Raw genomic sequence first — 17,905 nt, 5'->3', positions numbered from 1 at the left:
GGTGGTGGTGGACCCCTATGGGCAGGGTGGTGGACTCCGAGGGGCAGGGTGGTGCACTCCTAGGGGCAGGGTGGTGGACTCCTAGGGGCAGGGTGGTGGACTCCGAGGGGCAGGGTGGTGGACCCCTAGGGGCAGGGTGGTGCACTCCTAAGGGCAGGGTGGTGGACTCCTATGGGCAGGGTGGTAAACCCCTAGGGGCAGGGTGGTGGACTCCTAAGGGCAGGGTGGTGGACTCCTAGGGGCAGGGTGGTGGACCCCTAGGGGCAGGGTGGGGTGACCCTGCTATCTTGTGTGCAAGTAAAAAGAGCTCTACAGTACCATTAGGCCTATGGGATTAATTATATGGAGGATGTGCTGCTCCCGAGTGGCGCAGAGGTCTAAGGCACTGTAACACAATATAGATTTTTGAATGGCATTTTTGCTTCCTGTTTGTTGTTCTAAATAGAGACGACTATAAAGGCCATGGGTCATATTGGATTGTGTAGAAAGGCAGGAAATGAGCTTTAGATTCCCCCCCAAAAATCTGGAGCAGGAACCCCAGAACCCCCCGCCAGGTTATGCCCCCCCTCCCCTTCTAAAACTAAAGTTGCACCCCTGTATTAATTGTTACCCAGAAATGATTTGATATTGAGATGCATTGGACCTTTAAACAAAACCTCTTTCTCTGAGAAATTGTATTGGTATAAAATAATTGAATTTTCAATACCCTTTATCAATGGTGCCAATAATTATGGATGTGACTGTAAATGAATCGTTTGACACTTTTCTACTATTGCATGGGGGGGACTTTTATTTTGAAATTCCCCCAAATTCCGTGACCCGGATTTGACCTGTTCGTGCTACTGGCAGGAACACGTAGCTAGCTAACAAAGCTTGAAATGCAACATCTCAAGGAAAAAGGTAACTAGTAGCTAGACAGTAGTTAGCTATCGTTGCAGTGTGGTAACATCTGCAGAGAAATGTTCCTAAAATTGTTCTCTCTTTGGCCTCTGTCTCAAAGCTAACTAACTAGCTAGCTAGCTAAAGTGATTTATTTAAGTTGCGATCAAGTGATAGCTAGGCTAGCGAGCCTTATGACGAATTCGGCCGGAAATTTTTTATCTTGTAATTTTCCGTGGAAGCTTCACGTTATGTCAAGAGCAGCTTTTGTATTTATTAGGGATCCCCATTAGTTCCTGCCAAGGCAGCAGCTCCTCTTCTTGGGGTCCAGACACACCAAAGCACCCAGATTACATATAAATCAGTGAACTATATTTGTGCTGAATGAACTAAAGATAAAACAGTACGTCATTTAACATCCCGACATCACAACATATCCACAACACAACATGTAAAATACCCCCATACAATTTTGAACATTTTATTTAACTAGGCAAGTCGGTACCAGAACAAATTCTTATTTACAATGACAGCCTAACCCGGAAGAAGCTGGGCCAATAGTGCGCCACCCTATGGAACTCCCCCAATTACGTCTGGTTGTGATACAGCCTGGAATCGAACCAGGGTCTGTAAGTGACACCTCAAGTTCTGAGATGCAGTGCCTTAGACAGCTGCACCACTCGGGAGCCATCTCCAGATCCTTCTCTTAATTGCCTATAACCACAAAAAATAATAATAGCCTATAATCGTGGGTCAATCTAGTTGAGAGCGTCCGTTTCTATGGCGATTTAAAGGTGAAGTCTCAGAAATACGCAATGGAAACAGGAACAGATTGTCTTTGAGGAGGGTGGATATTGAAATTCAGGCAGGTTACCTTAGCTTTTTGGGGGGGCACAAGGACTATGGTGGTCTGCTTGAAACATGTAGGTATTACAGACTCGGTCAGGGAGAGGTTGAAAATGTCAATTAAGACACTTGCCAGTTGGTCCGCGCATGCTCTGAGTAAACGTCCTGGTAATGTCTGGCCCTGCGTCCTCGTGAATGTTGACCTGTTTAAAGGTCTTACACACAGTCGTCCGGAACAGCTGGTGCTCTCATGCATGCTTCAGTGTTGCTTGCCTCGAAGCGAACGTAAAAGGCATTTTGCCCGTCTGGTAGGCACTGGGCAGCTCACGTCTGGGTTTCCATTTGTCGTCCGTAATAGTTTGCCGCCACATCCGATGAGCGCCAGAGCCCGTGTCGGCTTCATAACAAACACTTGTGAGGCAGAGAAACAACAAGGTCTGTGAGCCCTTTCCAAAGGCCATGCAATATGATTGACTGAAATGCATCATTTGAGACTTGCCAACATTCATGCAGACTCCTACATAAGTCTGCACTCCAACATATAGACCTCAGGGATAATTAGCAACATGGTATCATTTGGAAATGCCTAACTTTATTTCTGTAAGCTCAGGTTGACTTCCCCAGGGATTGGCCCACAAACAAATGTCTCCTTTTCTGAATCTGTGCCCGTAGGTCCATTTCTTCCCCCAGCGTCTCTGCGTCTTTTGGTTCCTCCGCTGCGGCTGGTGTCTGCAGCTCTATGGCAGGTTGTTCAGCGGAGAGACGTCATGGACTACGGCTTGGTGGAGGAGTTTGTCGTCACTGTGTTGGACGTAGTCCCAGATCTGATGAGTTACAGAGAGAAAGTCCAACTCATCATGGGTCTGAGAGCACAGGTGAGAGATGGAGCTGATGGGTGGAGAGGGTGAAGGAGAGATGGGGCTGATGGGTGGAGGAGAGATGGGGCTGATGGGTGAAGGAGAGATGGGGCTGATGGGTGGAGAGGATGAAGGAGAGATGGGGCTGATGGGTGAAGGAGAGATGGGGCTGATGGGTGGAGAGGGTGAAGGAGAGATGGAGCTGATGGGTGGAGAGGGTGAAGGAGAGATGGGGCTGATGGGTGGAGAGGGTGAAGGAGAGATGGGGCTGATGGGTGGAGAGGGTGGAGGAGAGATGGGGCTGATGGGTGGAGAGGGTGAAGGAGAGACAAGACTCAGGAGAACCCCTTGTTTCAACACCGGGGGGGTGAGGTCACTTCATTAGATGCATGTAGTTGTTTGGTTATAATCAAGGGGTTCTCCTGAGTCTCATCTCCCCTTCACCCTATGAAGTAATTAGCTTGAGAACTAGGCTATACCACATTGCATTGCTATAGAAATGGATATAGTCCCGTGAAAAAGTATTCTCCCAACGTCTCCATTTCCATAGACACGCTACCTATAACACCGTCTCCGTTTCCATAGACACGCTGCCTACAACACCGTCTCCGTTTCCATAGACACGCTGCCTACAACACCGTCTCCGTTTCCATAGACATGCTGCCTACAACAGCGTCTCCGTTTCCATAGACACGCTGCCTACAACACCGTCTCCGTTTCCATAGACACGCTGCCTACAACACCGTCTCCGTTTCCATAGACACGCTGCCTACAACACCGTCTCCGTTTCCATAGACACGCTGCCTACAACACCTTCTCTGTTTCCATAGACACGCTGCCTACAACACCGTCTCCGTTTCCATAGACACGCTGCCTACAACACCGTCTCCGTTTCCATAGACACGCTGCCTACAACACCGTCTCCGTTTCCATAGACACGCTGCCTACAACACCGTCTCCGTTTCCATAGACACGCTGCCTACAACACCGTCTCCGTTTCCATAGACACGTTGCCTACAACACCGTCTCCGTTTCCATAGACACGCTGCCTACAACACCGTCTCCGTTTCCATAGACACGCTGCCTACAACACGTCTCCGTTTCCATAGACACGCTGCCTACAACATGTCTCCGTTTCCATAGACACGCTGCCTACAACACCGTCTCCGTTTCCATAGACACGCTGCCTACAACACCGTCTCCGTTTCCATAGACACGCTGCCTACAACAGCGTGCTAAAACGTCTCCGTGGGAAAAAGGCTCATCTCAGCTGCAGTCAATACACTGGTTTTGTTTGCTGGAATTCTTTAAAAAAATGTTATCTGAACTTTTATTCCCATCAGCTGGTTCTGAAGTTGTTGTTCTCAGAACACCTCGACTCTGACACCATCCAGTCACACCTGAATCGGATGAAAAGCTGTAGCATCACTCATAGGGACAACCAGGTGAGTGTCACTCAGAACACCTCGACTCTGACACCATCCAGTCACACCTGAATAGGATGAAAACCTGTAGCATCACTCATAGGGACAACCAGGTGAGTGTCACTCAATGACATTGTAACTCTGCTGGTATTACTTGTAGTGGTTGATACCAAACCATAGCGACAGAAACACGGCTCACCTTTGTATCGGTGTCATAATGGCTTCTGGGACAGCATGGCCAGCGCCATTGAGGGATGTCTCCATTTTAAATAAGTCCATTTTCTTCTTAGTGTAAACCTAATATTGGTGATGTACCGCCCCCTGTAGTGCTGGGGTCTTGAACTGAATCTAGTGTGTCATTCATTTAGTTTGGCCACTAGATGGCGGTCCTATAACAAAGCCATTTAAAAACAATAGCACTCTTTATGAAAAAGAAGACATTCGCTCTGATCATTGGCTGATCGCTCCCAACCCATAGGAGTCCCCACCCAGTTGACTACTTTAAAATGGTGGAAGCCTTCAATGTCATTATCCATGCTAAGATGGGTTATATCCATCCAGAGAGGGACGTCAACGGCATTCACCTAGCCAGGCAAGGTGTTCTAGATGCTGGCTCTTTTGATTTATTCACTCTGCTATCCATACTTCCTGTTTGTCACTGTGCTATCCATACTTCCTGTTAGTCACTGTGGTATCCATACTTCCTGTTAGTCACTGTGCTATCCATACTTCCCGTTAGTCACTGTGCTATCCATACTTCCTGTTATTCACTGTGCTATCCATAATTCCTGTTATTCACTCTGCTATCCATACTTCCTGTTAGTCACTGTGCTATCCATACTTCCTGTTAGTCACTGTACTATCCATACTTCCTGTTAGTCACTGTGCTATCCATACTTCCTGTTATTTACTCTGCTATCCATACTTCCTGTTATTCACTCTGCTATCCATACTTCCTGTTAGTCACTGTGCTATCCATACTTCCTGTTAGTCACTGTGCTATCCATACTTCCTGTTAGTCACTGTGCTATCCATACTTCCTGTTAGTCAATGTGCTATCCATACTTCCTGTTATTCACTCTGCTATCCATACTTCCTGTTAGTCACTGTGCTATCCATACTTCCTGTTAGTCACTGTGCTATCCATACTTCCTGTTATTCACTGTGCTATCCATACTTCCTGTTATTCACTGTGCTATCCATACTTCCTGTTATTCACTGTGCTATCCATACTTCCTGTTATTCACTGTGCTGTCCATACTTCCTGTTAGTCACTGTGCTATCCATACTTCCTGTTATTCACTGTGCTATCCATACTTCCTGTTATTCAATGTGCTATCCATACTTCCTGTTATTCACTGTGCTGTCCATACTTCCTTTTAGTCACTGTGCTATTCATACTTCCTGTTATTCACTGTGCTGTCCATACTTCCTGTTATTCACTGTGCTATCCATACTTCCTGTTATTCACTGTGCTATCCATACTTCCTGTTATTCACTGTGCTGTCCATACTTCCTGTTAGTCACTGTGCTATCCATACTTCCTGTTAGTCACTGTGCTCTCCATACTTCCTGTTAGTCACTGTGCTGTCCATACTTCCTGTTATTCACTGTGCTGTCCATACTTCCTGTAGATTTGTGATCCTGAGGTGGAGGCATCAGAATCCAACTTCCTGAAGCTGATTAAAACGCTGCTGGAAGACCCAGTTGAGAGGGAACGCTTCTTTCAGGTCAGTGACTAAGTAGCTGATTCTGTTGATGATGATGATGGTGGTGATGATGATGGTGGTGAGGAGGATAATAACTCCAAGGTGTTGAATGCTTTGTCAAGGTAATGTTAAATGCTTAGATTTTTTTTTAAAAGCACTGTCCTATTCTCTACTTCTTTGGTTGTTTCTCAGAACGTTTTTCCAGAGGAATTTGGCTCAAAGTATCACTCTGCACTGCAGACTCTGGTGTGGGAGTTCCTCTCCAGACTGGAGAAGCTGCTTCCAATACCGACCCTTCAACAGGTACCACTATCTTCATCAGCGCCCGACTGAGGCTTCATCAGGGTGATACCAAACATTTACACAAATGCAAAAATATCCATTCATTGGATGAATAAAAGGTTTTTTATTTTACCTTTATTTAACCAGGCAAGTCAGTTAATAACAAATTCTTATTTTCAATGTTTTGGGTTAACTGCCTGTTCAGGGGCAGAACGACAGATTTTGTACCTTGTCACCTCGGGGTTTGAACATGCAACCTTCCGGTTACTAACCAACGCTCAACCACTAGGCTTAACTCTAACCACTAGGCTACCCTGCCGCCCCTAACTCTAACCACTTGCTTAACCACTTTTCAACCACTAGGCTACCCTGGCCTAGGCTACCCTGCCGCCCCTACAGTAGGCGTTAACCACTAGGCTACCCTGCCGCCCATTCTAACCACTAGGCTACCTGCCGCCCCAAAACTCTAACCACTAGGCTATGTGCCCCTACCAACCACTGTGCCGCCCTACACTCTAACCACTAGGCGACCCTGCCGCCCCTTCTAACCACTAGGCTACCCTGCAACACTCTAACCACTAGGCTACCTCCGGCCCTACACTCTAACCACTAGGCTACCTGCCGCCCATACACTCTCACCACTAGGCTACCTGCCTCCCCTACACTCTCACCACTAGGCTACCTGCCACCCCTCCACTCTAACCACTAGGCTACCTGCCGCCCCTACACTCTAACCACTAGGCTACCTGCCACCCCTACACTCTAACCACTAGGCTACCCTGCCGCCCCTACACTCTCACCACTAGGCTACCCTGCCGCCCCGGTGTAAGGTATATTTTATACCATTGTGCGTTTTAATACCATTCATGCATATTGTCAGCGTCCTGGAAAAACACTGTTTCTTTTCAGATGTATTAATGTGGTGTACTTCAGCAGCCACACTTTAAATATTGTACAGCTTCATTTTGCCTTGTAGTTATTCTTTGGAACGCTACTCGCCTAACACCGTTGAAGCCATTCAAAACTTTAAAACGTGCAGACTGGTCTGGAATAGTATGCTTAAATACACCTTTTTGAAACCATTTATACTTTAAAAACTATTCAATGTTTTTTTCCTTCTAAAAAAAAAAAAACTTAATCCACTTTAATGGAATTTCTTCCAACATTCTAACGCTTCTATTGTTGAATAGTGACTTTCTGTTCACTGTAAACATTGTCCAAACCACTTTCCCAACAACTTAGACGAAAACTTAAGAGCATACAACATCGTAAGGCTGTTTTATACTTGGCCTAACGACGTGTTTGTAGACTCGACATTTCATTTTATACTCCGGTGGATTTGACTGTCTGTCGACCGTAGCTGCGACTGTCGGTTTCCATGTTCATGTTGCAGACGTAAAAACTGAACTTTGACCCCCCCGTTTTCAGAGTCCGTTGTCATGGTTACCGGAAACGAGAGAGGGAGGGCACGCGCTTCTAAAAGATCTTTAAATAGAATGCCCGGCTTTTATTTCGTCACATTATTTAGATCTTGTTGTAATTTATCTTCCTGTAATGATGGATACAAATGAGCTGAAGTGAAGACGTTGTCAGCTATATGCTCTGGTCATTATTTTAACTGGCTAGGCAGCTAGCTAACAAGCTAGAAACAAACCAAACATTGTTTAGGAAGTTGAGGTTATGATATTATAGAACTGGATCTAGAAGTTGAGGTTATGATATTATAGAACTGGATCTAGAAGTTGAGGTTATGATATTATAGAACTGGATCTAGAAGTTGAGGTTATGATATTATAGAACTGGATCTAGAAGTTGAGGTTATGATATTATAGAACTGGATCTAGAAGTTGAGGTTATGATATTATAGAACTGGATCTAGAAGTTGAGGTTATGATATTATAGAACTGGATCTAGAAGTTGAGGTTATGATATTATAGAACTGGATCTAGAAGTTGAGGTTATGATATTATAGAACTGGATCTAGAAGTTGAGGTTATGATATTATAGAACTGGATCTAGAAGTTGAGGTTATGATATTATAGAACTGGATCTAGAAGTTGAGGTTATGATATTATAGAACTGGATCTAGAAGTTGAGGTTATGATATTATAGAACTGGATCTAGAAGTTGAGGTTATGATATTATAGAACTGGATCTAGAAGTTGAGGTTATGATATTATAGAACTGGATCTAGAAGTTGAGGTTATGATATTATAGAACTGGATCTAGAAGTTGAGGTTATGATATTATAGAACTGGATCTAGAAGTTGAGGTTATGATATTATAGAACTGGATCTAGAAGTTGAGGTTATGATATTATAGAACTGGATCTAGAAGTTGAGGTTATGATATTATAGAACTGGATCTGTTGTCATTGTCAAGCCCTTCTCTTTCCCTCAGACTGCATCTTGGTTTCTACAACAAGTTAGACAAAAACGTAGTGTATGAAATCCTCGTCTACTCTGCTTTTCAAATCCAAAATCACAACACTTCTTCCACTACCACGAAAATACATTCAAATAGCTCAAGCAAGTCACACAATGTTTCTTTATGGACAATTACAATCTAGTTGCTTGTATTAAAAGTTCACAAGGTAATTCGAATTCCTTTTATTAATTATACTACAGTCAGTAAACTTTTACAGGACGTGGATGGCAATAACAGCTTTTTTATGTAAAAAAGACAAATAATAGTAAAAAAATGAACATTTTCTAGGGCAACGAGGTTATGATATTATAGAACTGGATCTGTTGCCATTCTCTTTCCCTCAGATTGCATCTTGGTTTCTACCTGACCCCTCTGTTCTGGAGGAGTGTGGGCAGTCTGTGCATCACCCTCAACCTTTGAGGACCCTTCTCCAGTACCACACCAACCTTTCTCCAATCCCACATGTTGAGGCCAATGGTAGGAGAAGAAGACTTTTTGAAAAATGAGGGAATGATATTTTTATGTTCTTTATGTTTTTTTGACATTCGTGTTTTGATATTCCCTTCTCTTCTTCTCTTGTCCTCGGCTCTGTCATCTGGAGAGGACCACATCCTGTCTCCATCTCCCCGAGAGTCATCCACTGACCAAGCTGACCCAGAGATCCAATCAGAAGCCATACAGACATGTATGACCATTCAAAGCCCTGCATCATGTTGCTGTGAGTCAGAAATGACACCTTCGCTGGATTACAGGGAGAGTCAACGAGGGATGAATTTAGACCCCACTGCAAATGGCGACATTTTCCCCTCGAATGAAGAGGTGGACAAGGAAACTCTTGACGAAGAGAGTGAAATGGATCAGGTTTTTATTCTCCTTCGTGCTGACAGTGGGCCGAAAATCCAACCGGGAGCTCACCGCTTCGAAAAGGAAGCGCGGGACGTTTCTGATTGGTCTACGTCCTGTCGGCTCCGTCAGCCCACGGTGCTGCTGCACAGACTTGACATTACTGATACGCTGTCACCTGTGTCTGAGGTCTTTCCAACACCGAGCAGAGAGAGGCTTCAGATTGACAATGTGGAAACCCAAGGACGGAGAGGAGAACGGGTGGTATCACAGAGGAATGTCGAAGTCGAGCCCTCAGATAGCCGACCTCAGTATTCTCTGGTCCCTGGCCCATGCCGTACTAAGGGGCAGCCTAAAAGAAGCAAGCGTGTCAAAAAATGCTCCTTGTGTGGGAAAACTTTCAGGGAAGCAAAGGATTTGACAGCACACATAACATCTCACACTGAGCAGAGGCCTTACCAGTGTAGTAGACAAGACGTTGAACACCGTGACGACATGCAGAAGCATCGTCAGAATGTGTGTGAGGCGGCAGCTCAACCAGAAGAGGACAACACGTCTGATCAACCAGAAGAGGACAACACGTCTGATCAACCAGAAGAGGACAACACGTCTGATCAACCAGAAGAGGACAACACGTCTGATCAACCAGAAGAGGACAACACGTCTGATCAACCAAAAGAGGACAACACGTCTGATCAACCAGAAGAGGACAACACGTCTGATCAACCAGAAGAGGACAACACGTCTGCGACATCAACGGAGGATTGCACAGAGATATCTCAGCCCCAACCAGGAGCTCACCACCTCGAAAAGGAAGTGCGGGACGTTTCTAATTTGTGCAGGACATCGACATCGCCGGAGGATTGCACAGAGATATCTCAGAGCCGCGACACTTTACCCCAGAGAAGGCACATGACAATCCAACACGGTAAACCAAGACAGTCTTCCAAAGTCACCAAACGCTCCGTGTGCGACGAGACCTTCAGTAAGGCATCGCACGTGGGAAAGCACGTGAGATACACACATGGGAAGCTCCTGTGCCTCAACTGCGGGGATGTTTTTGAGAACTCCACTTTGAAGAAACACAAAAAAGTGTGTTTGAAGACGAAGAAACGTCTCTCTTGCTCTCTGTGCGGAGACACCTTTGCTCTCTCTGAGCCAAACGAGCGTGAGGACGTGAACCCACAGCAACTTCCGAGGGAGGCTCTTCCAGAGGCCGGCGCTGTTTTGGCAGCAGTAGAAAATGCGACAGAGATGCCTCAGCCCTCAAACACAACACCCCAAAACCCAACCACCTCCAATGCTCTGCCCTTTCAGCTAGCTAATCATTACACAAAATGCCTTTTATGTAAAGAAGCTTTTGATAACGGAGAAGACCTGAGAAGACATCTGAGATTTCAACATGGTGTACTTCCTTACCTGTGCTTTAAATGTGGGGAGAGTTTCCAAAGCACCTCTGATCAGAAGAAACACTCGGACCAGTGTTCCGGGCAAAACATTCCAGAGTCCAGGAAGTGTCCCGGTTGCAGGACGAGGACATCTCAATATAGACAACAGCAGCAGGAAATGACAAGTCAGGAAGGGAACCTTCAAAGACACCAGACAGCCTGGCCACTACATACAGGGGAAAACGAGATGGAGACCCCACAGTCCAGCAGCACAGACGTCGGCTTCTCAAATGAGTCTCGGCAACACCGGCTAAACCAATCCGTCGATCCGTCAAACTTATTTGTAAGGTGCTTTTTCGATCAGCGAACTGCTCTTACAGTAAGCAGGTCTATACACCCCGAAGAGAAAACCACTGTGATGAGATGGACTTTCAGACACAGCAAGACTTTAATGAAGTCAATCCAAGCCAACCTCTAAGGGAGGTTGACCCAGCAGGTGGAGGCACATCTCTGCCTTCAAGGAGGAACGGGATAGAGACTCCCCAGACCCACAGTACTGAATCCCAGAACCCAACAAGCTGCGCCGCTTCCCCCACTCTGCCCCCTGGTGTGAATTTAGATTCTAGAACATGTCACGTGTGTTCCAAGAGTTTTCGTAGGAAACAATCCCTGATTTTGCATCTGAGACGTCACGGCGAGGGAGCCATTAAGTGTCCCATATGTTCAAGGTGCTTTGGTCGCAACAGGGATTTAAAGTTTCACCTGGCCAACAAATCAGGTTGTGGGCCAACGCGGCGTAATCTTACCACCGTAATCGTTCCCACAAAAGACACGCCGGTCTTCACCTGCCCTGAATGTCTGCAACAGTTCACAAGTGAAAAGAAACTGAAATCACACATGGTATGTCACACAGGAGATGGGTTCTCCTGTAGCTTTTGTGGCAAGATGTTTGCTGGACACAACCAATTGAAGTTTCATATTCGTTGTCATAGTTACAGGCCTTATCTATGTGATACGTGTGGCAAGGACTTCCCATCTCAGAGTGCGTTGGAATCACACGAGCGTGTGCACACAGACGAGCGGGCATACTCTTGCACAGACTGTGGGAAAACCTTTAAGCGGAAGGGTACGCTGACACAACATCGACTGATTCATACGGGGGAGCGGCCATTCGCGTGTGCTCTCTGTCGAGTACGCTTTACCACCAATAAGCATCTGAAACTGCACATGATGTGTCACACGGGGGAGAGGCCTTTTAAATGTCCGGTTTGCGGGAGGGGCTTTAGACAGAAAGGCGATTTGAGACAACATCAAGCTTTGTGTTCCTAGTTGCCTTTGGGGCTCAAGAGGTTAAGATAAAATAGTTCTTATGTTCTTATTGTGTCTGTCAGTATTCCGACGTTCTAATTCCGTCTCAGAATGTTCATAACATCTTGTAAATTTGTGAATTCCAGCAATCCGACTGTGTGAAGAATCCACTTGAACGCCTCTCCAACTGGGAACTACTTGTGAAGGAAACGTATCTGTCATCTCTGAGCTTCCGGCTTCTGCCACATGCGGAACTCTGACGTCACAAAGGAAATCACCTTTGATAACAGCATTTTTTTTGGCAGTTAAATGCAACAACAAAACATTATTTATGAAACCATTTAAACAAAAAAAATCTATTAATATGTTTTTTTTGAAAATAAGTTAGTGAGCAGGTTGCTGTACATTCAGTTTGTGGTTGACACAGCTTTGCCATCCAGCCAATCGGCGTTTTCTAAATTGGTTTAAAGCATGTGAATGTACTCAACTCGTTGCGCCCAGTTTCCCATTTGTCATGAAGGCAGCATAAAGCACGTCCATAGGAAGTGGCGCAGGTGCATGCCATTACGGTTTGGAATGGAGACATCAACTTACGATTTTAACGAGGTTATCAATTAGTCTATTAGACCAATGTCAATGGGGATGTTACCAAATGCAATAGACCTTATACCACCCGTCGCATAAATAAGGTCAATTAAGTACGACATGAATGGTTTAAAAAAAATTGTCTTGCACAATTGTCCATGGCTGTCTAATTGCAACGATCCAGAACTTTCTGAGAGTTGATTAAATATTGTCGGGTTCTCTGATTGGAGGAATCACTGAAGACTGAAACGCCTATAAAATGCTGTTTTAACAGATCTCTCAGTGGGCAGATGTTCCATTGGGTACGTTGTTGGGGAGGGATGATGCACTGTCCAGTTTCAAGCACACGTGTAGAAGTCTGAATACTGCGGCTCGTGCCAGTAAACTCGTAATTCAGCCAACTCTGAAAAGAGCACTAGTCATTTTGATTTGTGATATACACTAATCAGATGTATTTTGTCGGGTAAATTAGATTCCTGTTGGGTGGTTCTTATCAACAGACTAAAACCTTTCTACATTTTCCACAACAAAAAACTGCTTCTTTGAGTTAATTTTGAATTAAGTTAATTTTGAATTCTCCATATTGAATGAGTTCATTTTGAATTTTATTGAATTCTCCCCTATTGAATGAAGAAGAGTTCATTTTGAATTCTCCATATTGAAGGAGGTCATTTTGAATTCTCCCTATTGAAGGAGTTCATTTTGAATTCTCCCTATTGAAGGAGTTCATTTTGAATTCTCCCTATTGAATGAGGTCATTTTGAATTCTCCCTATTGAAGGAGTTCATTTTGAATTCTCCCTATTGAATGAGGTCATTTTGAATTCTCCCTATTGAAGGAGTTCATTTTGAATTCTCCTATTGAAGGAGGTCATTTTGAATTCTCCCTTTTTGAATGAAATAATCTGTTGAAAAAGTTTTTTACATTTTTAATTACAAACTTCTTAGCTTTGTAAAACAGCCAATTGTATATGTCCTTTACAAAACTGCAACTATATGTCTACAAGAATTGTAATAAACATAACAGCAACCCAACATGCATTATCCTCAATTTTGTCATCCTTCCATTTTGTACGTTACAATTTGTTCTACGATGTAATGAACAGTTAGAAACAAGTCAAAATGAATCATTTTGGCCCCTCCTCTGTCTTAGTGAAAAGTTAAAGACAACAGGTTCTGAATTTACATCCATTGTACAGAAATTATTATTCTGTGGAAATAATTCTTAAAGGTTTTGGTTGTTACAGGTAACTGCCAAAATAATGGAAAACAAAGCAGGTGAATCTACACAGGTGTGGTTCCTGAGTTAATTAAGCAATTAACATCCCATCATGCTTAGGGTCATGTACTGGTATAAAAATGCTGGTCAGGCAATTTTTTTGGCTACCATGGCTATGCTCTCATAGGATGATAATGCCCCTCATCCACAGGGCATGAGTGGTCACAGAATGTTTTTAATTTTATTTATTTACCTTTATTTAACTAGGCAAGTCAGTTAAGAACAATTTCTTATTTTCAATTACAGCCTAGGAACAGTGGGTTCAGGGGCAGAACGACAGATTTGTACCTTGTCAGCTCTGGGATTTGAACTTGCAACCTTCCGGTTACTAGTCCAACGCTCTAACCACTAGGCTACCCTGCCGCCCCACAGCATAGTTTGATGAGCATGAAAACGATGTAAACCACATGCCATGGCCGTCTCAGTCACCAGATCTCAACCCAGGGAGATTCTGGAGCAGGGCCGGAGCCAGCGTTTTCCCACCACCATCAACAAAATAACGAATTATTGAATTTCTCATGGAATAAGGGTGTCACATCCCTCCAATAGAGTTCCAGACTCTTGTATAATCTATGCCAAGGTGCATTGAAGTTGTTCTGGCTCGTGGTGACCCAACACCCCAATAAGACACTTATGTTGGTGTTTCCTTTATTTTGGCAGTTACGTATGTCAGTCGTGAGACACGGGCTGAATTAACACGATAAAGCCAACATGATTGAAAGCCACAATCATTTCTATCTTAATAATCCAATCATTTTCTGGGTAACAAATAAGTACCTTACTGTGATTGTTTTCAATTCAAATTGTCAAAAAATAAACAAAAATTGTTTCTCAGCGAAGAGAGAGTCTGGGAGTGGCCTCAGTGGGGAGGTGAAAACAGAAAACCAGCTGTTATTGGCAGAGAAGTTTGGAACTGTCTTATTGGTCCATTAACTAATTTACCTTCCGGTGATGTCACCAGGCAGGGTATTTTGTATTTTATTAGGATCCCTATGAAACATGACATAATACAGAACATTAATAGACAAGAACAACTCTTCGGGTCCTGGACCCCTCTGGTCGGATCGTCCATTATTTTATTAGTTGAATCCACCAGTATTTGGACAAAACACTTGAAGCTATTTTGTTGTTGTCACAACCGCTTGTAGATCTATTTTTGTTAATGTAAAAGATCTTTCACGTGCGATAGAGAGACTCCACTGTCCTCAACGGTACTCTCACCGGCTTTGTTCTCTGTCATGGTAGCTAGGGAAAAACTCCATCCCACCAAAACAGAGATTTCAGGCGGTCTTTTCAAACAGCTCTTACACTAAAAGGGCATTATCATCATTTTCACAATATTATTCCAACCTCATATTGTGGAAATATATATAAAACACAGGAAAATCATGTTTTTGAACGCACTGGGCCTTTAACTAATGTGACCATTAAACTGCATTTACTATATTGCAGATTGCACCTTTAATAAGATACTTTGGTGAAGATAGAGAGGACTGGGTAGAAGCTCTCAAAACAATGTTCTGTTTCACTGTCCTCTTGGATAGAGAGGACTGAGTAGAAGCTCTCAAAACAACGTTCTGTTTCGCTGTCCTCTTGGATAGAGATGACTGAGGAGAAGCTCTCAAAACAATGTTCTGTTTCGCTGTTCTCTTGTTTAGTTCCAGAACCATCTTTTAATCCAGTTCTTTATTGTTCCTCCTATTCGTTTGTTTTCTGGTCACATGGTTCTCTTCTTCTCTGCCGTCATTGGGTTCATCAACAGTAGCTTGGTTCCTAGTTCTGCTTTAACTACAAGAGGATTTTTAAAAAACTGAAAAGACTTACGTTAGCCTTGGACGTGGTGCGGCCAAAGCCACATTCATTCTTCGTGAGTATGGCTAACTGTTACTATCTAAAACCAAAAGAAGGCACTCTATTCAAACTATACGGGAGCTTCTCAACTATTCCATATTGTACACTAGTAATGCAAAGACTGACCAATGTGCAAGACATTTGAAAACAGTTTAATTTTCAATTTGGCTAACACAACAATAATGGTGTCTACTGGTTGTTCTTGTGTGGGGTATGTCTTGTTTTGCACGCTTTGTACAAAATAATAAAATGCAGTACTACAGGATATGTCTTAATGTAGCTCTTTATTAGCTAGCTATAACTGGTATCACGTATCTCCAACCAGGATCAACTAACCATGACATAACCATCCGGGTGGTCTTAACCAATCATAGCACAGTATGATACGGCGGTAAAATGCATCCAATTACAATTCAGTATGTTTACACATGAATATTACATCTCCCTTCTTTTAAAACAAATAACATATTACTGACGACCTCAGGTTGCAGCTGCTGGTTGGTGCTGGGAAGGACTGAACGAAGTCCGTGTCTCATCAAAACAACGGTATTCAAGGAGACTGATGTAGGAGTCTCTCGTCTGCTTTTGCTTTGTCCATGAGAGATTTAGCAATCTGCACAGATTTGTCAGCAAGGCCATTACTTTGAGGGTAATGTGGGTTTGTGGTGACGTGTGTGAACTCCCGTGCTTTTGTGAAGGATTCAAACTCATTGGATTTGTAACAGGGCCCATTGTCAGATATTAACATCTCTACAATGCCATGCCTGGCAAAGGCTGCTTTCAGCTTGTGTATCACAGCTGCAGATGTGGTGCTGTGAAGCTTGTAGAGTTCGAGTATCTGCTGTAAGGGCCTGTAGATTACTGTATAGGGTCTATATATATTACTGTATAGGGTCTATATAGATTACTGTATAGGGTCTATATATATTACTGTATAGGGCCTGTAGAATCTGTATATGGTGTTATTTCTTGTGGGACTGTGGTCTCAATACCCAGCAGCACTTTCTACCCCACCCACTTGGTACCAATGCAATACACTGTAGGCATGTATCATTTACATAATAGTCATTTAGCAGACACTGTCATCCAGAGAGACTTGGGGTAGTGAGTCATTTAGGAGAGACTTGGGGTAGTGAGTCATTTAGGAGAGACTTGGGGTAGTGAGTCATTTAGGAGAGACTTGGGGTAGTGAGTCATTTAGGAGAGACTTGGGGTAGTGAGTCATTTAGGAGAGACTTGGGGTAGTGAGTCATTTAGGAGAGACTTGGGGTAGTGAGTCATTTAGGAGAGACTTGGGGTAGTGAGTCATTTAGGAGAGACTTGGGGTAGTGAGTCATTTAGGAGAGACTTGGGGTAGTGAGTCATTTAGGAGAGACTTGGGGTAGTGAGTCATTTAGGAGAGACTTGGGGTAGTGAGTCATTTAGGAGAGACTTGGGGTAGTGAGTCATTTAGGAGAGACTTGGGGTAGTGAGTCATTTAGGAGAGACTTGGGGTAGTGAGTCATTTAGGAGAGACTTGGGGTAGTGAGTCATTCAGCAGACGCTCTTATCCAGAGAGACTTGGGGTAGTGAGTCATTCAGCAGATGCTCTTATCCAGAGAGACTTAGGGTAGTGAGTCATTTTTTCTCTCTAAGCCAATTATTTCATTGGGACCAATGGAGTGGGTGGAGTAGAAAGTGTTTCTGGGCCTATAGACCTCAGGCCACCATGACATAACACCATATATATAGATTCTACTGGGCCTATAGACCTCAGGCCACCATATATATAGATTCTACTGGGCTTATAGACCTCAGGCCACCATGACATAACACCATATATATAGATTCTACTGGGGCTATAGACCTCAGTCCACCATGACATAACACCATATATATAGATTCTACTGGGCCTATAGACCTCAGGCCACCATATATATAGATTCTACTGGGGCTATAGACCTCAGTCCACCATATATATAGATTCTACTGGGGCTATAGACCTCAGGCCACCATATATATAGATTCTACTGGGCCTATAGACCTCAGGCCACCATATATATAGATTCTACTGGGGCTATAGACCTCAGTCCACCATGACATAACACCATATATATAGATTCTACTGGGCCTATAGACCTCAGGCCACCATGACATAACACCATATATATAGATTCTACTGGGGCTATAGACCTCAGTCCACCATATATATAGATTCTACTGGGGCTATAGACCTCAGGCCACCATAT

The 17,905-nt window shown here is 43.9% G+C and overlaps 1 protein-coding gene across 1 annotated transcript; it reads left to right on the top strand.

Moving 5' to 3' along the window:
• Window positions 1-818: 818 nt before the first annotated feature.
• LOC124023833 lies at window positions 819-13,137 on the top strand. The gene is made up of 8 exons (XM_046338042.1): window positions 819-900; window positions 2,398-2,600; window positions 3,926-4,027; window positions 5,641-5,736; window positions 5,908-6,018; window positions 8,769-8,901; window positions 9,026-9,142; window positions 12,110-13,137. The coding sequence occupies exons 1-8, from the start codon at window positions 879-881 to the stop codon at window positions 12,136-12,138; spliced, it is 813 nt and encodes a 270-aa protein (XP_046193998.1). The 5' UTR covers window positions 819-878; the 3' UTR covers window positions 12,139-13,137.
• The last annotated feature ends 4,768 nt before the right edge of the window (window positions 13,138-17,905 follow it).

This window comes from Oncorhynchus gorbuscha, unplaced genomic scaffold, assembly GCF_021184085.1.
Source record: "Oncorhynchus gorbuscha isolate QuinsamMale2020 ecotype Even-year unplaced genomic scaffold, OgorEven_v1.0 Un_scaffold_1694, whole genome shotgun sequence".
Classification (NCBI taxonomy): Eukaryota; Metazoa; Chordata; class Actinopteri; order Salmoniformes; family Salmonidae; genus Oncorhynchus; species Oncorhynchus gorbuscha.
This window is presented reverse-complemented; position numbering and strand designations above follow the sequence as displayed.